Raw genomic sequence first — 26,923 nt, 5'->3', positions numbered from 1 at the left:
TTTTGTCTCAGAAAATAAATGAAAAACACTAAGATTCACTTTGAAGGCCCAGTCGTAACTCAAATCTGTGACTGGACATCTCTGTCAGTATAGTCCTCATGCCAGTCATAAGCTGCAGCTTCAGTCCTTCAAAGTCAATACTCTTACCCTTTTAACTCCTGTCCTGTGATATAAGAACAGCGACAGAACCTTCATTAGTCATGATTTCTATAGTTTGCCAAAGGTTGCTCTAGTCTGAGTTGTGCCCACATTTTAGCCAAATTAGATATAAAAACTGAAGAAGATTCTTTAAAACACAAAGCAAAACAAAACCAACCAAACAAAACCAAAGAATAGGTGCTGAGAAGTCACTCAAATGTCAGAAAAAGCTTCCCATTAGTGGTGTGCAAAGAATCAACAGGGGCCACTAAGGATGAGTTTTCAGAGTTCTTCCAATGTTTCTTATCACATGTATGTCTTCCCCCCAGAATAACTCACATGTCTGTTTAAATATCTACATGCACAAATTGAATGTCTTTGCAGTCTTATTTTACAATCATTTCAGAGTGAAAGCTTATCAGAGGGAGAGTGGTTAAGTATGGCTTAACCAAGAACTTAAGACTCTACCTCTAGGCTTTGATTCACTAAAGGCTATGATCTCAACTACTAAGATATTAAAAACAAAATGATAGTAGAAACATAAAGGTGAAATTAAGAAAATCACTAGTTTCCTACCTAAATGTGTGATGTAGTAAGGTAGTAATATAAATTGTTAAGCATTAGAATTTCATTAAGTGCCTTCAAGTCAAATGATTATATATTCAACTTAATTACCCATAACTAATTAGATTATTATTTTCCCCAGAATGATATATAAAAGAGGTGTCAGACAAGGATAAAGGGAACTTTTATTTTTTCATGTTTTCATCCTTCATTTGTCACCTTGTATATAACAGACAATAAATCTAGGACTCTGGGTAAGACAGTAAGTAAGCTTCCCAGAGTCTGCTTAGTGATGAGACTATTACAGAAGGATACATAGTAGAACCATATGTAGGCATAGTACCACAAAGAATTGCCATTTGAGCCCTGTTCAAGGAACCAAAATTGACTCTTTAAACAGGAAATACTGTAAGTTCTTTACAAAGACCTTAAAGTAAGTCTCAGAACTTTGAAACTGCTAGAGAGAAACACGAAGAACCTTTCGAGAAAGGCAATAGCTTTCTAAATGGAACTTTCATTGACCCAAATATAATAGCAAAACTAGCTGCACAACACTAAACATCTACATACGAAGAAAAGCTGGCCTACAGCATAGAAGAAAACCCTGGTCAGTAATTTATCCTGCTGATAATTACTATCCAGGATGTATAAAGATGCCAAAACATTAAAAATCAAAAGAGCAAATAATCAAACAAATGAATGAGAAAAATAACCAAAAATATACTTGTCATATAAGGAATGTAAATAGGGATTAAATGCATGAAAATAAACACATTCAATATTTTAGAGAATGCAACTAAAACTCATGATACTCCCTTTGATTTTTCCCCAGTACAAATGGCTATCATTGAGAAACACAGACAGCATTAAAAATGTTACTAAGGATGTAGTAGAAGAAGAGATGTAATCTAGAGATACTTCTGGGTATATACCTGATAAAATCTAAAGGCAACATAATGCAAAGGTTTCTGTATGCCCATGTATACTGTAGCACTATTCTGATGAACCAAATTACTGAATAGGCCTAAATAGCTCTCAGTGAATAAATGAACAAAGGTAATATCCACACATAAGAACCATTGTGCTATTAAGGAGAATTGAATTACATTATGTGCAGGAAAATGGATGAAACTAGAGATTGTCATGTAAGTAAAAAGCTAGACACATAAAGGCGATACAATTTATTTTCTTTCATATGTGCAGTCTTAAAGAAAATCTGAATGTATAAGCGGCAATGAGAAAAAAAAAGCAGGACCCAATGGGGGAGGGGTGATATCTGTGAGTAATAAGGGGAATAAATACAGTCCAAAACACATTATATACGTGTATGAGACTTAGTCAAGAAATGGCTCAGTACTTAAGAGCACCTGTTATCATTTCAGCACACCCAGGTTTGATTCTCAGCACATATATGGCAGCTTCCAACCATTTGTAACTCCAGTCTGAGAGGATCTAACACTTTTAGGCCCAACTGGGCAAGTAGACATGCACGTGGTGCACAGATGTACATACAAACAAAACAGCCATATACATGAAGTAAATGAATAAAACTTCTAATAACCACCATTGTATAGTGAATATATCCTAATCAAAAGGATCTCAAAGCCTGGAATGCAGGAAAAAGGCTTCAGTATATACAGTAATATAAAGTAATGCATAAGTCCCACTATGGGAACTGAAAACTGGAGATAAAAAATATGGTGACCATGTAGATTTCTAGCTGGAAGAATGTTAAGCCACAGGGACACCAACTAAGCTGATGAATGCGTGAGGATAGTTCATTTCTGTTAGCTGTAAGAAGATTTGCTGTGACTAATTAAAATTGCATCCTTTAACTATGCAATAAGCATTAATTAAAAGTGACCCAAAATTATCGTGGAACTCTTCTGTAACCCAATGACTAAGGGAACCCTGAGCACCATCAAAAGTTGTATACAGTAGCAACAACAAAATCATCACACAGAAACCAGGGTAACAAATCTACCTAAGACATTGAGATATGTTAAGGAAATATTTAATGTTAAAGGGGAAAATGGCTACCTCAAGGCTCAATTAATTGATAAGTAGTCTAAGTGAAAACAAGGATGAACATGTCAAAGTGGAGCATAGGAAGGTCCTCAGTTCTATCCCCAACACTGACTAAAAATTTCAAAACCCAGAACTAAAATTTAAGTAGTATAAGAAGCATAACAACAGAAATTAAAGATGGTAATTATCTTAACATTATGGAAAGATGGGGAAATTAGAATTTTCTAGACAAGCAAAGGAATCATTGGTCTCATGATAGAAGATAATTCAGAAACCATGCTTTGAAGAGACGCTAGAATTATGGAGGCCAGATAATTTGACGTGTCTTGAAAGTAGCTATTGCTGTCTGTGACTGTAGTTTTAAAATCACATATCATGTTTTCCTTATATGTTCTCTAAAAGTTTACTTTTTAAGGATTATTTTAAATGTTATTTTATCATTTTTAATAATGTGTACATGTGTGTATATGTATGTGTATATGCACGTAAGTGCTGGCACCTGTCCATGCCAGAGAAAACAGATAATTTGGACCTGGAGTTACAGACAACTGTAACCACCTAATTGTGTGCTAATAATAAAATTCTGTGCTCTTAACCAATGAGCCATCTCTCCAGCCCGATTGCCTGAAATCACAGTTAGCATTCAAATCAGACAGGTGCACAATCACAAGTCCAACTTGATGTCTCACATTTCATGTATAGTTTCTTGATATTTTTTGCACAATTTATATGATTTATTATGATCTCTGCTGTGGTTTTCTAATAACATAATTCCTCAGTAGGATTATGACAACATGTTCAGTAGTCAATGCTGTATGTGTGCATATCTTGAAGATTGAAGCCTGTTCGTTAGTTTGTTGATGAATCTCAAGACACGTGTTTTACAGCCTTCTTTCACTGAAACTCTCTTTATATGCCTTGCATCATTCTTTACTAATTTATGAATATAATACATTGGGATTCAAGCTGTAGGCCCCGTTTATAATTCTCAGAACCATGTTTTACAAAACAAAAGTTTAAAAAGTTGCTGTTTTTAAAAGATGGTTCCTCATTTTTGTGATATATCTATACTTGTCCAGTCTCCTGAGTCTCTTTATTTTAAGTTTCTTGGGCACAAAAGTACTGAAAGAAACTTAATGGAAGAAAATTAGGAATAACTAATGTTTTAATATTATGAGAATATAATAATAAAGTATCTAAGAACTATATGTTCAAGAATAAACTGGATATTCATCAAGTTTTATACATGTATTTTAAAATTCCACTTTCAATCATTCAGATACTACTTATTTAAGGGGCACATATTTATCTATTGAACCTGACAGCAAAGAGGAATATAATTCAAATGACTATTGGAATAAGAGAATTCATTTTAATCTTATATTACCAAATAAAATCTTGATCATAGTATTTCAGGTAAATGTCTAAATAGGAACCTTGTATAATATTTTAGTAGGATGTTGTTTTATTTACATAGACATTTCTCACAATAGTTGCCTACTTTAGTTAAGTGTTGTGTTTCTAGTAAGTAAGTATGATTGAATAAGCATTGCATAAATGTGACTGGTTTGATTTGGATTGGTCTATTTCTGCAAGGTGCACACATCAAAGAACAACTTTGTTGACACTGCATAAAGCTCACAAAGTGCATTCCTTGGCAGATAACAACAGCATGGCTCCTTGACTAATCATAAGGAGTATCTTTGACATTTCATTCAGTGAGACCTGGTTTTTTAATTTTGTGGTTTCTTGTTCTAGTTTTGAATATTCTAGCAGGATTTTGTAATCATAGACACCTGGAATCACATGCCACCTTCCTTGGTTTAGTGGCTATCTTAGTTAGGGTTTCTATTGCTGAAACAACTTCAAGAAGAGAAAAATCACTGAGGACATACTCCATTTGGCTTATATTTACACACTGCAGTCCATCACTGAAGAAAGTGAGGACAGGAACTCAAACAGGGCAGAAATCTAAGGTAGGAGCTGATGCAGACACCATGGAGGGGCACTACTGACTGGTTTGCTCATCATGGCTTGCTCAGCTTGCTTTCTTAAGGAACTGCAGACCAGCAGCATGAGAATGGTACCACCTACAAAAGGCTGGTTCCTCCCCTAGTGATCACAAATTTAGAAAATGCCCACAAGCTGATCATATGAGGCATTTTCTCAGTGATGTTCCCACCTTTCAAATAATTCTAACTTGTATCAAGTTGACAAAGACGAGACAGCACAGTGACATTATGACTTAATAAGCATTTAGCCTTAATGTCAAGAATCTCCTTGAAAAGGTGATTGGACATATCAAATGACTAAATGGTTTCAACATTTCTATAAGCATGGAGCCATATGGTTAACAACAAATTGTGTTTATGAATGTCTCTAGCACATCAATAGTCCATTAAAATTACTTTTCTAAATATTTTTTTCTCATTTAGTTCCTGATAAACTGCAGAAAATGATTATTGTGTATTCCCTCAATATTTGCTCACACTATCAATTGCTTTCATAAGAAAGAATTAAACCAATTAAGGAAAATTGTTTTCTAGTAGAACTGATGTCAGGAATACAGTTAATATTTCCATGCAATATCACAATGTTCTAATTTGGCTGCTTTGAAACAACTATAAATACTATCTTTACAGAGGTTTAGAAAATGAGATTCACATTTAATATGCCAGATATCATGCTATGTATTTTTTTTTTTGGTAGTTAACAAGGATGAATGTGAAACTTAGTAGGTAAAAATATGATGATAAGCATAATACTCGTTATTTACAAAAAGAATAATAGTAATTTTGCAGTGAGGAAAGGAAACCACACAAGAGCCATCTTCACCAGGTATTGATATTGACACTCAAGAAAACACACTGGTATCATGCGTGATATTTTCTGCTTTGTTCTGCAGAAAGAGAATGCTTGAGTCTATTACAAATAGTGGAGATTTATGTCTCATAGAACTAGAGACTGGTAAGTCTCATGTCAGGGTTATGTTTATGGTAGGAGACTTCTTGAATCATCTCATTGCAGAAGGCGTATGGGTAAAGGAGCATCTAAGAGAAGCAACAAAGGCTGGGGCAAACTTACATTTGGAGCATACTTATTCTCATAACTACCTAAGCCCGAGGTTATACCAGCTGGGCTCTGGAGTCAGGGTCATCAAGACCCGATTGTATCTCACTGGACACACTCTTCACTCTTCAGTTTTGTCTCTTTGCAGAATTAAGATTCCAACCTACCAACTGTAACCATGATAATGTGTCTCCTGATAGGTTGCACAGAGCAGGACAAAATTCTAATGGCATTGCCTTCTCACTAGGAGAAGACATCTGTATGTAACCATGAGGACATTTCAACCTCACAAAACTAAAAGATTGTCATGAAAAGTGTAAACGATGTGAGAAATAAGTGCAAATTTCATCTTACACCCAGCCTGCACGAGGGCAAGATGATAGCTGGATGATAATGTACAATGAGCAAGATTAGACCAACGTATCTAGATTAATTAAGAGCACTGAACAAATATAAGTAACTATTGTGTTATTCTTTTAAAGGCAGTTTTATAGGATGGGGAGAAAGCTATGTGGGAACTCTCAGAAGTCTGAACATTTTAGAAGTTTGAACTTATCTCATCACTGAAGGTTACAAAGGTGTCATGACCTGAACCCATTAGAATGTAATGGGCCTCTCATTTCAAAAAAAAAAAAAAAAAAAAAAAAAAAAAAAAAAAAAAAAATGTTTGACTCAAAACTGTCTTGGCAACTATGTCTTCTGTTTACACCAGTGTTTGTATCCTTCAATAGCTAGTTACCACCTTGAAGCCTAAACACTGTAAAACTTTCATATCTTTCCAGATATAATGTTTTCATTGGGTCTAGCAGGGGCTTGCTCTCTGTGGGTCAGCTAGAGGCCAAGAAGAGATTTCTAAACACTTGCTAAACAATACAGTAGAAATTAAGTGCAGAGTTCAGCATGGTCTGGAATCAAATAATCTATCCAAATGTCTCAATATTTATTTTCACTTTCTCTCTTTCTTTCTTTCTTTCTTTCTTTCTTTCTTTCTTTCTTTCTTTCTTTCTTTCTTTCTTTCTTTCTTCCTTCCTTCCTTCCTTCCTTCTTTCTTTTCTTTTCTTTTCTTTTTTTTTTTTTTTTTTTTTTTTTTTGAGAAAGGGTTTCTCTGAGTAACCCTGGTTGTCCTGGAACTCACTTCGTAAACCAGGCTGGCCTTGAACTCAGAAGTCTGTCTGCCTCTGCCTCCCAAGTGCTGGGATTAAAGGCGTGTACCACCACTGCCTGGCGTCATTTTCCTTTTTCTTAATTTGTTTTTGAAATATAGAAAGAAATATGACTAGGCAGGAAACATATTCACAACGCCAAAATAAAGATAAGCAAATAGAAACTCTTAAAGTAACAGAAAGCACCTTTCTCAAATCAAAATGATTTAACTAAGGAAGCACCATACAGGGCCCTGATGGCATGACATGGGGGGCCCTGGCATATGTGTACTCCCTGAAATATGGTGTTAAAAGTGTTGCAGGCTGGTCTTCACATCAAATAACCTACACTGCCAAGTCTGTTATTTTATTCTTTTCCCCTATAAGGTGAGATAAGATGTTATTATTATTTTTATTTTGTTTTGTTAGTTTTATCTAATAAATATTCATATGTTTTATCTTTTATTATTTTAAAGTCCAGTCATTACCCCTTTCTTGGTTCACCCTGCCCACCCACAGTTCCTCATCCCATTCCTCCTCCCACCCTGTCTCCAAGAGGATATCTCCATTCTCCCAACCCCACATCCCTGCCAGGTATCCCCACTCCCTGAGGCCTCAAGTCTCTGGAGAGTTAGGAGAATCTTCTCCCACTGAGTCCAGACCAGGCAGTCTTCAGCTCTATGTGTGTTGGTGGCCTCAGACCAGCTAGCATATGCTGTCTGGTTGGTGGCTTAGTGTCTGAATGATCTCAGGGGTCTGGGTTAGTTGAAAATGCTGATCTTCCTATGGGGTCACCCTACTCCTGAGCTTCTTTCAGCCTTTTCCTAATTCAAACACAGGGGTCCCTGACTTCCGTCCAATGGTTGAGTGTGTGTATCTACATCTGTCTCAGTCAGTTGCTTGTTGGGCCTCTTGGAGGACAACCATGCTAGGCTCCTGTTTGTAAGCACATAGTAGCATCAGTAATAGTATTAGGCCTTGGACATCCCCTTGAGATGGATCCCAAGTTTCCCTCAGTCTTCTCTCCATTTTTATCTCTGCAATTCTTTTAGACATGTAGAAATTGAGTCTCTAAATGTATATTTCGTTTATTTTTTTTAACATTTCTTAGTATTATCTTTCTCTTGCATGAGCAGTTATAGAAATACATTCACCTATAAAAGCAATAGACATTAATAGACATTAAAGTTGATGGAGTAATAGAAACATAATCGTGTCCTTGTATTGTGTACCAGTGTTCCAGTCATTTCCAGGCATAGATACAACAGGGCCCCCCTATTTAACTCATGTATATGCTTAACTCTTCACCTTCTCTGAAATCTTCAGTGACTACATGACCTAAGGACACATTTCTCAGAATGTAGCATCTTTACTCAGTGATTCTTGATTGTCCAGCTGTATGATTAGAAAAAGATCAAAGTGACAGGTGGTATAACAGGAAAACATTAAAGAGACTGAACAGAGTATGGAGAGATGTGTACATACTGACACCAGCAAAGCAAATGACTTTGGATTTAAAGTAGACTCTGCTCCCAGGCCACAAAAGATCCTCATACAATTTAAATGCAATGCTGGAACAGGTAGAAAAATTAATAAGACTTGCTCCACACAGGATTTGTAAAAAATGGGATTTTTTTTTTTTACCAATTCTCATATTATGGGAGTCATCAACAGGACACTTGTTTACTAATCCAGTGACTGAGATAATTGAAAACCTAATTTAAAAATCAAAATGTCCGTTTAAGTGAGCTAGTCAATAAGCAGACACATAATCCTGGGAAAAGGCTATTCTTTTCACAGGTACATCTCATCAATACAATTGATTTTCAGAGTTAGACATTATAACCTCCTCAGCATTTTTTGTCATCACAAACTAAAGTTTAATTAACCCTGGACATAGTGCAACACTCATCAAGCAGAGTATTCATAAACTTGGAAATGCAGCGTAAAAATGAGAAGATTGCTGCTTTTTCAGAATTAGAGATTAAAGAAACTATCACTGTAGCTTGTTTATTTCCTACCTGAACAAATACTCATTGAGTGTCCAGTTTATGTCTGCAATGCACTAAGTTGGAGGGGAACTTCCTGGGAAATCTCTTCAGATATTAAATTTCACTGGAGTATATACATTGTAATCTGCAGAATATAGTATCTGGACTTCAATCTAATATGTCTCTATCTTAAAAGCAAGCGAAGCAAACAAAACAAAAACTTTCATAAATTGAAATTCCCACAAACAATAAGAAGTTCCTGAAATCAACAAGCTATTCAGGACCCCTCCCCAAGGTTACAGAAGCAATAGATGAACTCTGGGGTTGGATAAGTTTTTGGAGCAGCCGAGCTCTCTAGAAGAAACCCACAGAGCTGCTTATATGCCTGGGAGTAGTGCAGAAAACTGCAGCGTTCTAGCTTCCCTGACTTGTCGCTCATTCTAGGTGCACTTTTAGTTATCCTTTGAGTTGTCCAGGCCTCTGTAAATAACCGCACAATACTCTTCTACTCAATACAAAAACCCCACTCGAACATCAAGTTGGACTTCAGTAGAATCTGACTTACTTAGATCTGGATTCAGGAAATAGGAGCTAAAGTCCGGCATTTCTCATACATGTCTTGTCTTCTTAGTGTTTTCTTTTGAATTCATTTTGGATAGGGAGGTTCTATGTATATATATGATATTTGAAACTCTGAAACCATTGCTGAGAGGAAATGTTGACAAGTATGAAACATGTTAAAGTAACAAGCAGATTAGTTTCTGAGTAACATCATCTTAATATGTTTATTTGGTTCAACATACATTCCATGAAACTTTCCACTGAAAAGTATTGAAGTGCTGACTTAGAAAACCCTGTTTCTGCCTGAGTACACCAAGAAACATGGCTGGACCAGTCCTGCATCAGTGATACTCAAATAGGTGTGATGGCAATAGAATTTTCCTATGAGTGTATTTAAAGCTCCACAATGCCCTTCCTATCCTTAGTAGATTTCAATATTTCCTTTAGAAAACAATGCTTCCACTTTTAAAAGTTAAGTATTTGCAAACAAAATATTACTTTCAATGTACAAGTACAATGTACACTGGGACGGGTGCTGTTTTAAGTAAAGTTCAAGTGCTACATCACTGTATAGTAGTGACAATCTTAGAAGTTCAATGCTGTTCTTATTCCCATTTAACAAATGAAGAAAAGGTAAATATTACACTTCAGGTAACACTAGATGCTGGAAAAGTACATACTCAGATCCAAGCTGTCTGTGTTAAACACACTGGCTATAAACAAATTCTAGATAGACATATACTAAGAGAAGTTTTATCTTTTCCTTTTACCATGACAGTCTGAGGGTTCTAACTCTGGTCATCAGGCATCATAGTTGGTAAGCACCTTTACTCACTGAACCTTTAGCAAAATTCATGTATTGAAAAGATGAGTAGTATTGAATAGAAATGTATAGTGTTTACCTCATTTGGGACTATCAAAAGGTAAGAATGTATCTATCTAGAATTATTTTATAGCCAATCTATTTAAAAGGGAATATATTACACTCTCTTCAGTGAGTGCCTTTGGTTTTATAGCTAGAATAGTGTCCCTCCCTGTTGAAAAACCCCAATGAAGAAAGAAGGTTTGTGATGGTTTGTATATGCTTGGTCCAGAAAATGGCACTATTAGGAGGTGTGACCTTGTTGGAATAAGTGTGTCACTGTGGGTGTGGGCTTGACGACTCTCATGCTAGCTGCTTGGAAGTCAGTATTCTGCTAGTAGCCTTCAGATAAAGTTGTAGAACTCTCAGTGTCTCCTGAACCATTCCTGCTTGTATATTGCCATGTTTCTGTCTTGATGATAATGGACTGAACCTCTAAACTTATAAGCCAACCCCAATTAAATGTTGTTTTTATGAGTTGCCTTGGTCATGGTGTCTTATTTTTATTTTATATGTATAATTTATGTGTGTGTGTGTGTATATATATATATATATATATGTATATGTATATATGTATATACATATATATGTGTATATATATGTATATATGTATATGTATATATATATATTCATATACATACACATACATATATATGTATATACATATATATGTACATATATATGTACATATACATATATACATATACATACATATACATATATGTATATACATATGCACATATATGTATGTGTATGTATATGTATATATATGTATGTGTATACGTATATATATACATACATATACATATATATGTATACGTATATATATACGTATACATACATATACATATATATGCATATGTATATACATATATGTGTATATATATGTATATATGTATATACATATATATACATACATATATATGTATATATATTTAGTGTATATATATGTATATTACTTGTTTCAAGATGCCCAAGGAGGCCAGAAGAGGGCCTCTGATCCTCCATAACCATCACTATTGATGATGGTGATCCACTAGTTACAGGTGCTGATAAACCATCTTAGTTCTTCACCTCATCCAGAATAAATTTTAAGACATATCATGTCAAGCATACATCTGCTATAATTTGTATTTAGAATATCTCCAAAGGCTCAAGTGTTAAAGACTTAATATTAATGTGGCTATTGGAAACCTTGGAAAATAGGGAACAAATATATAAAATTCACCATGATGGATTTCATTGGGTTCTTATAATTTAATATTTCTGAAGCCTCTTCTAGGCTTTTCCTAGTTATTTGAGAGTTTACTACATTCAGTGGTAATGGTGGTCTAGCCCTACACTAATTGTATTAGTTTTGTGGAATGTATAATTCTAGGTCACTCTTTTCCTATGAAATGTCATCTCTTCTCTGACCTCCAAGAGCACAGAGGACAGTGGTAACAACAGGTACCTTCAGAGACAGAGAGAGACAGAGAGAGAGAGAGAGAGAGAGAGAGAGAGAGAGAGAGAGAGAGAGAGAATGTAGGAAGGCTAAGCTTCACAGCTTGCCACACAAATATGACAAATATGACGACTGGAATTAGATCCTCATTATCTATGGAAAGGTAGAGGGAGAGAACTGACTAAACAAAGTTGTCATTTGTCTCTCAGAAGTATTCCATACCCAGCCCCAAAGGAATAATACACACATAATAATAAACTAATTGTGGTGCTGCTCACAGTAAGCTAGTAGAAACAACATTCTCTTTAAAGTTCATCCTTTAACAAAATAGGCACACAATACCAGGTACTTCAAAGATTGGAAAAAACAAACTGAAATAATACAAGAAAACTACAGGGTGAAATTACCACCCACAGTCAAATTTGTCTTTTCAAAAGAAGCATTATCCAAATTTACTACTAATTGGAATGCGCATTGAAGCAATAAGAATCTTTGTGAAGAAAGAACTCTTCAGAGTTTTGTAATGATTTTTGTAATGCAGACATATATGTATGTATATGTACATATAGTGTGTGTGTGTGTGTGTGTTTGTGTGTATATGTATGTGAAAGCTGTCAGACGTCTGTGGAATAAAATTTAAATGTTTCAAGCCATCATCAGATGAGAAGACCATCTAGAGCCATTACAAACCTTATCCACATTGTAATAGGAGTGAAATGAACAGTGCACCAAGCAATCCACTCTGCTGCTGTTTTTCATTTAAAGACTCAACATTCCCATCAATGAAAGGAGAAAAGAAAAATTAAGCCAGAGTGTGTTTATAGTTGGGACAAAAGTACATTACAAATGCTCAGTAAAAGGATGCACAGCCAGATAATGATGTATAGGTGCAACAGTGTTATGATATACATATATAATAAATGTACATACATACACACACACACACACAATGGAGATATATATATATATATATATATATATATATATATATATATATATATATATATATATACCTCCATTGATTGACCTGGCATATTCTCCATATATCTACCTTTTAATCTACTATTAATATTTTAGTCAGGTGGCCTATCTGTCTTGCTAGCTGGTCCTTTTGAAAAAAGACATAGACTCCTCTAAGATGCCTTTTGTACTGAGCCTCATGGCCTCATGTTGGAACTTCTGTATCTTTGTATCACTCAGTTTTGCCATAAAACCTGAATGATTTTTAGTATGAGTTCCTTCCTTGAGTCTGACCAAAATTAAATTAAATTAAATTAAATTAAATTACAAAATAAAATATTCTTTGATCATGCTCTAGTCATTAGTCATGTGTCTGAATATTTTACTGGGCTCAATTATGCACTTACAAAACTTTAACAAAACTTGTAGTGATAGTTGAACAAGAGTCCATCCTCCATATCCTACCAGGATGATATTCTATCATCTCCTAAAATACCCTGTGCCTTCTGATCACAGTGTCCTGCCTTCTGAAACAGTGGCAGTAAGTCAATTTAACTAGAAACCCCCTCAGTCTGGAGATAACATTTTAGCAAGAAATAAGCTTTAAATTTAAGTCCTTGAGCAAAAAGAGTGGTCCATTCCTTCATAGTCAACCTCTTGGCTATAAAGCCCCATTTGCTTCTGTACTTAGAACTGAGCTCATTCCTGTACTTATTCCTGCTTGTGACATTACAATAATCAATAACTTATTTTCATAATTTCAGCTCTTGTGATCCTATTTTTAAGATTTTACTTTTAATTATGTGTATATGCATGTAGGATATGCGATGTATTTTTATATCTATGTATATATGGGTGTATGTGAGTATCTATGTGAAAATACACTCATGTAGCCATACAAGTGTCTGCAGAGGCCAGAACAAGGCATCACAACACTTAATATTGAGGTTATAAGTAGTTGTGAGTCACCTGATGTGGGTGGTAGGAAATGAATTCGGATAGCTCCCCACATACTCTTAATTGCTGTGTCATCTCTCCAGCCCCCTTTTAGTGAGCTTTTGCTTTTGAAACAGATTTCTTTCTTATTTTTCAGACAGTGTTTCATGTAGCCCAATGCTGTTTTTGACATCATTATTTAAGCAGTGACGACTTTGGACTTTTGGTCGTCTGGCTTCCACGTGTCCAATACTGGGATTACATGCCTCTTCACCACATCCAGTTAGTGTGGATCTAGGGCACAAGCCTTAGAAGTTTCTGCATGTTAGGCAAGCACTCAACCAACAAGCTTCATTCCCAGGCAGGTGGTTAACATTTTTTTTTTTTAATAAAAATTTATCAGGACTTTCTAAAAAAAAATTCTACAAACTCATTAATCTTTTAAGGTCCTTGGTTTCCTTTAGTGATGGTTTCTTTTTAATCTCACAATAACTCTGGATAGGTAGGCAGGTATTTTTATCCCTTTCTTTCAAGTTATAAAATTGAGGTACAGAGAGGTCAGATCTGAGAAAATGAGCGTGGGAGCCAAGGTCTCCTCATTTTCAACCCCAGACTCCTTGTGCTATGATGGAGATGCATCTCTGGGAGTTTGGAATGGGACTGTTATCGATGGTCTGAGAGCAGAACAATTCTAATATGTCTGGCTGTTGAATCAAACTCCGCATCTAGCACTGAGTTAAGTAATGTGGATTTGAAAATATAGAAAGAAACGCCCAGAGCTACAGAATATAAAATGTCGGCACAGAGAAGAAACAAGTCCAGGCTGGCTTTTACGTTTAAAATCAGAAATGTCTAAATAGCCATCTCATAACTGTATAAGTTTGAATAAAGGACAAAAATACCCAAATAACCATAATAATTTTAATGCAGAATGTTTGCTTCATTGCTTGCAAATATGCTATGGGTTTGTTTACAATTTTCACTTCCTAACATTTAGGAAGGCATGCTCCTTGTTTTAATCTGTTCCCTGCAAAATTAGTCTTTAGCATCCAACTTACAGAGATCTTAAATGATGATTCAGGAAATGGAGCCTAAACAAATGTACAATGGAGAGATTGCAAACACACAAAGTTAGATTCTAGCATGCATAGGTGTTACATAAATACTGTGAATTGCAATTTGAAATAAAAATAGAGAAGGTAAATGGAGTGCCTTGGAGTTTCAAACATGAATTAACTGATTGCTAAGTTTTACTTTGTTTTTAATATTGAAAAAAGTAAAGAGAGTCTTAATTTATATCTCCCCTCCTCTCTCTCTAGAATGTTTATATAAGACCACAAACTATTATGGACATTACAGATGATTGTGAATGAAAGGGCATTTGTTTTCTTTAAATTATGTTCCTAGTAAGACATTGTTTTGCCCCTCCACTCACTCACTGTGAGGAATCAGGAAGAGGCCAGTATTGCTTTTTCATGGAACCTTAGTCTTCTGACTGTCCCCCTTTTATCTTCTGCTTGCCCAGAACAGTATTAGTTATCGACCCCTGGTTCTTTCTCTTGCAAAATTTAAATTTGACTTTTCTGGCTTAATTTGTTGACAAAATGCAGACCCATGAGCATGCGAATTTTTTAAGTTGGTGATAAGATTTGAAAAATCTACACACCTTCCCTTAGGGCTTAAATTTAAAATCTGTTTTTATCTAAATTACTAGGGAGTTTTGCATCAAGAATTGTCTATGAGACATGAGAAAAATCTTCCTTCACGTGAATCCTGCTTCCTATTTCCTATTTCCTCTTTTCTCTTGTGGGTTTAGTAAGTTTCTGGGTGATATATACAAAAATAGAGCTGTGTGTATGTGTGCTAATGTCTGCTTGTATGCGTGCACATATGTGTGTTCATGTATGCCTATGTGTGTATACATACTTTTGTATGTGTATGTGCATGGTTTTGTTTGTATGCATATGTTTTGTGTGTGTGTGTGTGTGTGTGTGTGTGTGTGCCCATGTTCATGTATGCCTGTATGTATCTATTTCTTTAACCTCCTGTTTTTGGGTTTTGTGTGCTTAACTACGTGTTCATGTGCTTGTATCTTCATTTATCCCTATGTATATTTGTGTGTGCTTGTAGCTATATATGTGTGTGTGTGTATGTGTGTGTGTGTGTGTGTAGGTGTGATGTATATGGGGGTAGGGTATACCACAGTACGGATGTGGAAGCCAGTGTCGTTTCAATAATGTCTGAATCATTATGCTGTTTTGAAGACCAAAAGAGTCAATTCATTTAAGCATCTACCCTGATACACAGAATCAGATATTAATGACAACTTCACATACAAAAGTATGGTGTGAATATTCCACACCAATGATATTTGAGTAATGACGAAACAGTACTTCAAAATAAGTTATTTGCTTCTAGAGATGCAACTGGTAACTAATGAGCCCAGGATTACGTATCAATTTGATGCCTTGTGCATTATATTGTCTTCCATACATTCAGTTTCTTCACTCAAGCCTGTAACTTGGTCAGCACATGTTGTCAGAAGTATAAATGTACTTTGTTAATTTTTTTCTGACACAAGAAACAATAAAGCCTATTATGGGATAAAATTCAAGTTCAAGCAGGTTTTAAAGTGTTGAAAATAATCCTATAATAACCACTTCTTGGAAAAAATATATAACTCATCAGACACACCATGGTTGAAATAATGAGCTAATCAAAACAGTTCTCAAGTTTTCCTTAGTATGTTATATACAGTTGTATATGACAATCACAGAATTGAGCGCGTGGAAGGATATCACATATGAACTGGAGACTTTTCTCACTGTGGAAAAAAGAACTATTAAATGTCAAAGCACTTACTGCGGCTTGCCGATGAGTGTTGGAAAGTATCCCGTGAATCTTCACTTTGTCTTTTTCCATTTGGTCTATATTCACCCACAGATCCCGGCTGGCAGAATCTGCTGGGCCGTATATCCGGGAAATGTAGTAATTGTGATCTGTGTCCTCCTGCATTGGTGGACAAAGATGACCATTAACAACAGTAACGTTTCTACCAATTTTACTTTCTTAAATAATTCTTCTATAACTAAAGGTTATCAGGGGTCTTCATACTAGCAAATGACTTAAGTAGACTCTTAGCAAAGTAAATTAAAATGAAAATGATATATGTAAAATAAGTCATCCTCTTTAAAGGAAACATTTAGATACATAAAACATAGAAGCAAATTACTACTTTGTGCACATCTTTTCTTTTTGGCCACAGTAATAATACTTATCTGCTAACAAGACAAAAATGCTTGATTTAGAAATATTTACTCAAATTTAAGCTATATAATTATAGTGAGTGACAACAAAATTAACTTATTCTTTAAAAAAAACATAATATTGGGGCCTGTTTTTAGTTAATGGTCCCATCAATTCAGATAATTTCTTAATTTGGATAATTAAAATCTACTTTTATTTGAATTCTCAGTATGAGCCTCCACTATAATGCTTCTCACAGAGATTTTATTTTTGTTTCAGGCTCAATAGGGAAAGGGGATATTTTAAAATCATATGACACTAGGATAATACAGATCATATACATGTATCAGCCACAGAATGAATTATGCCTACGAGGGGTTTGGGGGTGGCTCCTCCATTGTAAGCATTTGACATTCAAATATGATGATCTGTGTTTGGGTGTCAATCAACAAAATAAAGCCAGATGTGCCACAATGTGTCATTTAAAAAATATTTCACTTTTCTTTCTATGTGTTTATAATGCATTTTTGTCTGATATGTGGGCATGTGCACATCGATGCTGGTGTGTTTGGAGATTAGAAGAGGGCTCTTGATATCTTGCAATCTAGAGTTAAAGACAGTTGGAACATATATGAAGGGAGTGGTGGGAACCCAACTTGGGTTCTTTGGAAGAACCACTGAGCCATCTTACCATCCCCAAAGAGATCTGTCTGTTTATTCAGCACTTTGAGAAAGGCTGTGGAGAAAAGCAAATGACTGGACCTCATTGGCCAGACAGCCTTCCAACTTGTGAACTCTGTATTCAGTGGGTGACTTGGACTCAAATAATAAGTTGTTGAATTATAGAGCAAGACAGCCAATATCAACCTCTGGCTCTGAATGTATTAGACAGACAGACAGACAGACAGACCCCCACACACACATACACACAAATATACATATATATCACAAACATATATACATATATATATATATATATATATATATATATATATATATATATATATATGTTATGACTTTCTGAAATCATGCTTTCAATTTTCAGCTAAGTCAGCCTACCTATCTTAAAAACAACATCATGTCCTGAAAGTATTGAAGTTAAGCTAAAGACTTGTTACTGAGTTATATAGCTCAAGCTTGCCAAGTTGTCATGGAAACTTTTATTCAAAGATGAAAGCAATTTATTGTTTACCTAAGCATGTAGGCACACAAGTTGTTAAATCCCAGGGGGGTGTTTGTTTCAGACACTTAGGAAAGCCATAAAATAGATGCCTCCAAAATGTGACATTTTAGCACCAGTAAATTATTCAAACTCCTTTTTGTCATATTTTTTTTTTAGGCATACTAATACTTAGAGAGTTATTGAAAGTCACTCTGGGCACAAAGAGTTTTATTTTCTCTTCTAAAGAAAAACTGTTTCTAACACAAGAGACAATAAAACAACGGGCTAGTGTGATGTGCCTACTTGCCAATTCATTTAGGAAACCAACTGTTACTGAAAGTAGATGGCTCAGTTGGTGACTGTAAATGCTATAAACTCAGGTTGACAAAAATGCCTGCAAAAGGGTAGCTGTAGGGAAACATAGGGCATCTTCCAAAAACCTCAGAGGACAAGTCACCGTAGCTACAGGCATGAACCAGTCTAAGCCACCTATCTTCAGCATCCTCTTCTGCCAGGGCTGGTGAGGCAATTAACTATAGCACTGATGCTTAGAAACAGCAATGACATTTGAACTTTAAGTTTATTTCATTGAGAACTAAAAGAAACTGAGAACATATTGTATGTCAATCCACGTGTTAATAATGTCATATATCTGGATATATTAAACATACTCAAGGTTCTCAAGCATAGTCATAAACTTACGACTACCAAATAGATAGTAGTCTATAATAAATAGGATTTAAATGCTCTTTACAAATGTGGAGGTTTATTTTATTCTTGTAAAAATGTTTAGCAAGGCATTATTATTTATTTAAATGTAAACACATTTGAAATACCAAGTGTGTAAATCAGACTTTCCAGACAAAAAGAGAAAAACATCAATTCTCTGCAATCTAAACCAATGTGCTACTCTAAGAAAGGAAAGGGGGTGATACAGTAATGAATCTGAAGAAAGAGCAAAGTAAGAGTGAGTGCTCGACGATGGATGAACTCGTGATAAATGTGACTGCATTTGTACTCTGCCCACCCAGCCTCAAGAAGTACACAGTATGAAAATAGAAAGCACAGTGAGGTAGCCTGTCCAGGACAGATGCTATGAGATAAACATTGTAGAGCCTCCCTCAAAATCTGTATATTAAAAATCCAGCTCCCAACATCCTTGAAGTTTTCCAGAGGGTCTCTATTGGGGTAGTTAAAGTTCAACAATGCCATCAGCCTGGAACGTTGACAATATTTGGTTCATAGACATAAAATTGGGCATGGATTGGATTTTCTCACTTCCACTTCTGGGTACTCTCTTCCACATATCTTTTCATCCTTTACTCTCCTCTTCTCTTAGATTCTCTTCTTCCTCGGAATAGGTTCTCATAAAATTTGCAATAAAATTGTATATAGTATGAAAATTCCTGTTGATAATCCCTCTCCTTTTCATTCTCTTGACACAGGTTTGCTAGAGCCCATTAAATATCTCAGGCTAGTCTTAAACTTATGGCAACCTCCCAATGCTAGCTTATGGGAGTGAGTCTGCACACTTGGATCAAAAGAAATCCTATTGATATCTGAAACAGACAAATCAGATTATATGCTATAGTGAGAAAACATTGGATAATCTAACACCTCCATAACATCTCATAGAAACAGAATCTACAAAATCTCAGAAAACAAACTCATGACTCAGTTTTCTCCTTGACGAATTACATTTTTAAGTAAAAAGAAGTGTCTTTTTAATATACAGAGATACAGAGAAAATATGACATTAATGAGAAGTTCTTGAACATATAGTACCTACTATCAAATCAGTCGTGGGGTTATTAAATTCTCTATCATATGGATTTCAGTGAGCAATTAGCTATGTACTACCCTGGCTCTATATACAAGTACAGAAGCTATGGCAAAAGTTTGATGATGAGTACTGACTATATGTCAAGAATACGTCACATAAGGTCAGATGCAGTTGTTACAATTACAAGTGAGTATGTAATTTCTTTCCATCATGAATATATAGTAATAATATTCAAATTGTTATGTATTGAGCATGAAATGCCCTTCAGAGGCTCGTGTTTTAAATGCTTGCTCCCCTGTTGATGGCATTGTTTGGGAAGTTTGTAGCATCTTTAGGAGGGAGACCTCAGATGAAAGAAGTCCCTAGGGACAATCCTGTGTCCTGGCTTGTCCATTGCTTCTTGATCCACTATGATGTGTACTGCCTCCTCCACATGACCCTGCTCCATTAACTGAAATGTGCTGCCATGACTTTACTGTCACAAGGGATTCAAGTCCTATAAAACAGTGACCCCCAAAGAAGCCTTTCCATCCTTAGTTGTTTCTGGTAGTCATTGTGATAACAAAATAATTAATATACTGATATGATTAGCTCATAATTCATAGCAGTGAATTAACAGATAGACCTGAAAGCATAGAAATACTTGGTACAAAAATTTTAATCTTTTAAGGTCACTATTGGAGGCAGAAATTTGAAACTGAATAGTTAGAGTTTTATATGTATCACCAAAGGCCAACAGAAAAATATTAAACTCATTACTTTCCTCAAATATCACTTTCAAGCACATCTAAGTTTTATGAAATTACATTTATCTACATGGGAATGTGTATTTTTAGTTATTTGTCTCTTAATCCTCTCTAATTATATATGTTTGTATATGGATGTGTATAGATACATATATAATTCAATAAGAATTATATTTTTAGGAGGTACAGGTATGAGATAGTCATGTTAGATTAGTTTCTTTGTTAAAAAGATAACTATGATAGCTAATGATAATACTTAGCTTTCTTTTAGTGTATTGCCATAGAACTAAATGAAATTAATGCATTTAAACAGATTTTTGAAGTACATGAGCAGGATGTAAACTTTTCGCCATTATTAAGTCCAATACAGTTTCAGAATGATGGAATGAACTACATATTACTATTGAGTAGCCTTTAATACCTCTCAGCAAGTACTACATTAACATTCCCTTCAGTCATAAAAAACAATGTCATGATATGCCTTGCCATTTATTGCTATTGAGCTTGAAGAACACCACAGTTCTTAAAGCATTCTGTCCTATCTCACAGACCACTTTCCAGTTTCCTGGCTTCTACATGTGACTATTCCTTTGGGAAAAGCACATTTAACATTTAGAAGCTAAGATCTGCATAGGAGAGGAAAAAATGTTTATCTTTCTTAAGTTTCCTCACTTAATATAATATTTTCCAGTTCTATCAAATTTCCTCTAAATTCTGTTTAATTTTTTCTTTGTGGCTAAAGCTTCCATGCTGATTCCATAGTGATAACACGGTTTACACCACAAACAGTAGCAATGTCCTCCTGTGGGTTTTTTTACTGTCATATTGCTTTTTTTTTTTTTTTTCTGGAAATAGCTATTGTGACTGGGATCAGAATATCAAAGTAGTTTTACTTCGTATTATATTCTGCTATGTAAGAATATTGAACATTTTTAAAATATTTAGTATACAGTTGGACTTCTATGAGAAGTGTCCATGTGATTCATCTGTCCATTTATGAGTAGGCGGTAATGATGTATGTTTGAATTTTGCAGTTCTTTATATCTTTTAGATAATAACGCTTTAAAGTGTAGCTGGCAAAGATTATCTACAATTCCATGCGCTGTCGGTTCCCTCTATTGGAAGCTCCTTTTGTAGTGCAGAAGCTTTTGAATTTCATACAGCCAAAGTTGTCCACTATTTGAACTAATTCTAGTGCTGTTTGATGCTATTCAAAGACTTCTTACCTATATGTGCATCATGCAGTATGTGACCCATGCATTCATTCACTGAGCTGTTTTGGCATTTTGAGTAGTAAGCTAAGATTTTGGAAATAATTTGAATTGAGTTTCTTTGTGTGTTTTTTGTGTGTGTGTGTGTGTTTTGATGTGTGTTTGCATGATGATAAATATGGGAGCAAGTCTTCTTCTGGAGGAGGACAAGGAATTTGTCACCATCATTACTGAGTGCTTGCCTTGTATTCCAGTATATGTGTTTTACTATGCATCCAAAACTGTATAATATCCACAGCTATATAATATCCACAGCTATATAAGTTTATCTCTGGGTGCTCTGTTATGTTCCATGCTCTACATACCTGCTTTGGGACAATGACTATGCTTTCTTGTCACTATGGTTCTGAAGCACTGTTTGAGGGAGCGTAGTACTTCCATCTGTGTTCAGTCTTGAAGGACTTTGATTGCCTGAGCCCTTTGTGTTACAATACTACCTTTAAGGTTGAGAACTTTCTAATTTTTATTTTTCACATCTCTTGAGCCTTGAAATTCCAAAGAATGCAAAGCTTGGACTAATTTGGTTTCCTACTAGGGTCTTCTTTTTGGCTTATAAAACATCACACCTGTGCCCACTAAATGGAGAGAAAGTTTGCATTTTCTCCTTCTACCTGGTGAAAGTGTCTTAAAGGAGTAGGGTCAACCACCCCTGTGACTTCAATTAACTAGAATTATTCCCTAAATGCTTTGGATCCAAATATAGTAGCATAGGATGCTCAGGCTAGAATGCTTGCGGTTGAGAAGAAATATAATTCAATCTGTATAATATGTATATGGTTCTTTTATCAAATTTGGATTCATAGAAAAGTCTCAGATATGTCACCTTTGAAAAATCATGTAATTTTCTAGAGCTAATAAAAAAATGCCATTTATAAGCTTTCTGATATATTAGGGACTTCAGAAAAACCACAGTTGTCTGTCTTGATATAATTACTTCATAAAGGAGGAAAAAGAGAGACAAGGAAAGTGAAGTGAATATCATTTGCAATTTTAAAAAAATTATGGAGAAATGTACTGAAAAGTCATCACTAAAATTATAATGCAGTTAAGACTTTCACATCAGCAACATCTGTGGAAAAGTTGTACAGTTTCTTCCAGCCAGTCAGAACTTGGCCAACATTTTGATTCTAAGGTAACTATTACAATCCCCAACTTTCCAGTCTGGCATTTTAAATGTCAGATATATTAATGCCCTTTTAATTGGTCAGATTTTCCCTTGTGCTGTTATTCATTTAATGCTAGAGAAAATTGCTTCTCTCTTTTTTTCTTTATTCCCTAAAGCAACTATTTTCTAAAGCATGACCCCCCACTAGGTTCAGGCAGTGGCTAATCAAGGGTGGGATTGATTGAGGACCTTTTACACTACTCTCCATTTTTCGAGTCAGAACTGAACCTTTCTTTACTTTTCATTGCATGTCATTTTGTCTTTAGCTTTCTGAGCCACAATTCTTCAGTGTCATAAAATAGAAATGAGTTTAAAAGTAATCAAAGCTGCGGTGCTGGGTTGAGGCTGTTTAATATAAACGTGAGAAGATGTGCTGGACTCGGAGAGCTCTTATGGATGACCCTTGTTCAACTAGGCACTCTTATCTGCTACCATCGTTAAACAGAAAGTGGCAACCAAAAACTGGAGAGTCTACATTATTTTTCACTAACATTTACTGAAGAACATGTTCTCAACTATGAGGTCACAAAGTATGCTGAACAGAGAACAGGTACTCATCTCTGTCATCCATCACAGAGGAGTCTTGATGGTTGGTTTATTTTTGATTTTTTTTTTTTTTGTTTAAAAACTAAGAAAGCACGCAAATCCCATATTTATGACAATTGATAAGTAGGTGTGGCCATAGCTTATGAGTCACTAATACACCAAACCTCTGGTTTGACATATAACATACATTCTGTGTTTAGCAGTAACAATTGCATGAATTATGTCCTATTTTTAAGAGAAGACTTAAAAAAATCCTCTGTTTACCTTTATACTAATTCATTTCACTCCAGCCTCTATAGGTACAACGGCTGCCTTACCAAGGGAAACCTTTTAAAATGCAAAGCTAAATGCATCACTCCTCTTTTCTATAGAGGGTTTTCTATTGCACGTGGAATAAAATCCAAGTCCTTCTCACCAATGAGGCTTGATAGACATTACTCCTATGCTACCCACCACAGCACATTATGCACCGCCCAAATCCTTCTTGGTGTTAAGATGAAGCTGAGACACATAAAGTCGCTCTATCAACGCAGTGCTGCGTTAATACAGGGAGACTTGAATGTTCCTGGGTCACTCTCAAGTCTTATGGTTTTTTTTTTTTCATTACCACAATATCTTGTAGATATCAAGAACATTTCACAACTTCAAGAATACATTGCATTTGTTCTGGTGGCTTCTATGAGCCTATTCATCACCTCTGTTTACCTTTCTACTAATTCATTTCACTCCAGCCTCTATAGGTACTACGGCTGCCTTACCAAGGGAAACCTTTTAAAATGCAAAGCTAAATGCATCACTCCTCTTTTCTGTAGAGGATTTTCTATTGCACGTGGAATAAAATCCAAGTCCTTCTCACCAATGAGGCTTGATAGACATCACTCCTATGCTACCCACCACAGCACATTATGCACTGCCCAAATCCTTCTTGGTGTTAAGGAAAGTTTCATATTTTCTAGCATCACAGAGATGCAACTGTTCAAGCTATTGGATGCATAGGCATAGAGATGATGTGCCCCTATTCTTGTTCTTCATTTCTTCCTTTATGTGTTCTCTCTGTCTCTTTCTGTCTCTCTCTGTTTCCCTCTATTTCTCTCTCTCTCTCTCTCTCTCTCTCTCTCTCTCTCTCTCTCTCTCTCTCTCTCTCTCTTTCAAGAAAAGGTCACTATTTCTGCCTCACAAATGCTGGGATTAAGGCATATGTTACATTTATTCTTTATTATTTAATCCTCTTTACTTCTCTTAATGTCCTTAGATAACACTATTGCAATGCCTTTATTTTTGTTATTATCTAGTACTTTCGAATAAAATCTTCAAATCTCTCAACTCTATTCTGACTGCTTTATCATAGTGAGGAAAACATTATAATGATTACGTAAAATTCATTTATCAACCATTCATTTTGATATCCTTAATGTCTCCATGCTCAAAATCTCCTCTGACACTTGTATCTGTCTGTTCTAGAATAACAGATATTCCTTGTATTTGGTCAGTTAATATTGAGCTCCATTGACCAGGGCTTTGCCACTATGGAGTAGGATGAGCCCAGTGAGTCAAGGGGATGGATCTAGCAGGACCTCAATCATGTTCACAATGTGGTTATCTAGCACACCATTGCTCTATTAGGGCATAGGTTGCGGTTAGTGGGTTTTAGATTGCTTTGGTCCCTTGTCTAGGTCTCTGTCTACACTGGTCCTCTCATAAGTAAACTAGACTGGTTTGTTCCCAAAGTTATAGAATAATGCAAGAGACTAGACTAACAATCTGGAAGCCTCTTGAGGTATTGCTAGAAAAACCTGCATTATTTATTTTGACATCACATTATACCAGCTTGACTGTTTCCATGACGAGTCAATGGATTTGACAAAGGAGGGGCTCCAAGAATTTGTGGTTATTTTGGCACATTATTCATTATTCCTGTTCACGAGCAGTTTGGGGAGTTGTAAATATAAAACCACTCAGCCCCGTGGTTGAGGCTGCAGTTTTACTCTGAGGGGAAAATATTCTGTTAATATACAGGGTAAAATCAATAGGTTTTAGATCATCTCTAAAAGTACTTTGCTTTGCCACAGAGGCACATTTAGCATTGTAAATCTTCATACTGATTTCTAAGTCAAAGTTAAAAAGGCAAGGTCAAGTGATCAATTGATCTAAAAATCACATCTCAGAGAAAGGAAAACCTTTTTGGCCACTCTGTCAGATGCAGGTAGCTGATGCAGAGGTGAAATAAGAGCAAGAACAAGGGTAGAGGTTTTGCTCACTAGATGAGTCTTTAAGAGTTAGGAATCAAAGGGAACAAGAAGCAAAGTCGCAATCTAGTGGTTGTTTTGCTTTAGAATTATCCATGCTGGATTCAAATGAATATTTTTATAATATTGTGCTTGCTGACTATGCAGAAAGACTCACAAGTCTATAAAGCTGGCATTTATATCTTGCAATAAAATTACAAGACAGCTAGAAAAGTTTTTTTATTTCAGTGCATCCCAAGAGGCCTGTTTTGCTTTCTGACTCTGCCTTGCAAAGCCACATTTAAAAAAAATACCAGTGTTCATAGCTTCTTGCTGTCTTAACTACCAGTGAGAAGACCTCCTTGAAAAATGTATGTAGGTAAATATTCAAATTAAGGTTGTCTGGCTGAGGGAGACTTGTAAAACATCTTACTTGCAAGCATTTCTTTGAAGTGTCACTCATTTAAATTAACAAGTATTCTTGACATGTTAAATGTGTGAGAGGCCTTCAGCCAGGTACTATGAAAAAAATGCTTATGATAAATAGCTCTTGCTTTCCCAAACCCATTGAGAGGATACAGTAACATATGCTCTCAAATATTTCTCTTTGTAGCCAGCATAAGCAATATTACAATAACAGACTAAGTAGTGTAGCCCAAAGAGAAGACAGGCTTATTAATGCTTTAGAGATTAGATAAATGAGATTCAAGGGAACTATGAAATGTACTCTTGATCTTAGAGACTGAATTAGAATTTGAAATAGTCATTCTTAGCACTGATCTGAATATAGGTGAATACACAGAGGAAAAAATGTGATGATCTGGGAACTAAATAAAAAAAATGTGTACAGAGCAGGCAGCAGTATGATATGGGGATGGTTAGATATGTGGAAATTATACTTCACAATGCACTGAGTGTCATTGTAAAAAACTTTGAGAAAGAACTAGAACCAAGAGCAAAAGGGCGAGAACAGCAGGGTGGGGAAGATACAGGATGGAAGGAGGGGAAATCTCTTACATTTTAGGGAATAATCTAGAAAATAGGATAAATCAGCAAACAGAAAAAATAGAATCAGACATTGGTT

At 35.5% G+C, this 26,923-nt stretch overlaps 1 protein-coding gene across 2 annotated transcripts in view; it reads right to left on the bottom strand.

The window, feature by feature from the left end:
• Nucleotides 1-26,923, bottom strand: part of Plxdc2 (plexin domain containing 2) — a 366,505-nt gene that overhangs the window by 176,202 nt on the left and 163,380 nt on the right. For both annotated transcript variants that reach the window (XM_034510583.2, XM_034510585.2), the window contains exon 3: nucleotides 16,558-16,704. In XM_034510583.2, the coding sequence (XP_034366474.1) occupies nucleotides 16,558-16,704 (147 nt within the window). The remainder of the gene's footprint in view (nucleotides 1-16,557; nucleotides 16,705-26,923) is intronic.

This window comes from Arvicanthis niloticus, chromosome 8 (assembly GCF_011762505.2).
Source record: "Arvicanthis niloticus isolate mArvNil1 chromosome 8, mArvNil1.pat.X, whole genome shotgun sequence".
NCBI lineage: Eukaryota > Metazoa > Chordata > Mammalia > Rodentia > Muridae > Arvicanthis > Arvicanthis niloticus.
The sequence above is the reverse complement of the archived record's forward strand: the minus strand, read 5'-3'. Positions and strand labels throughout refer to the sequence as shown.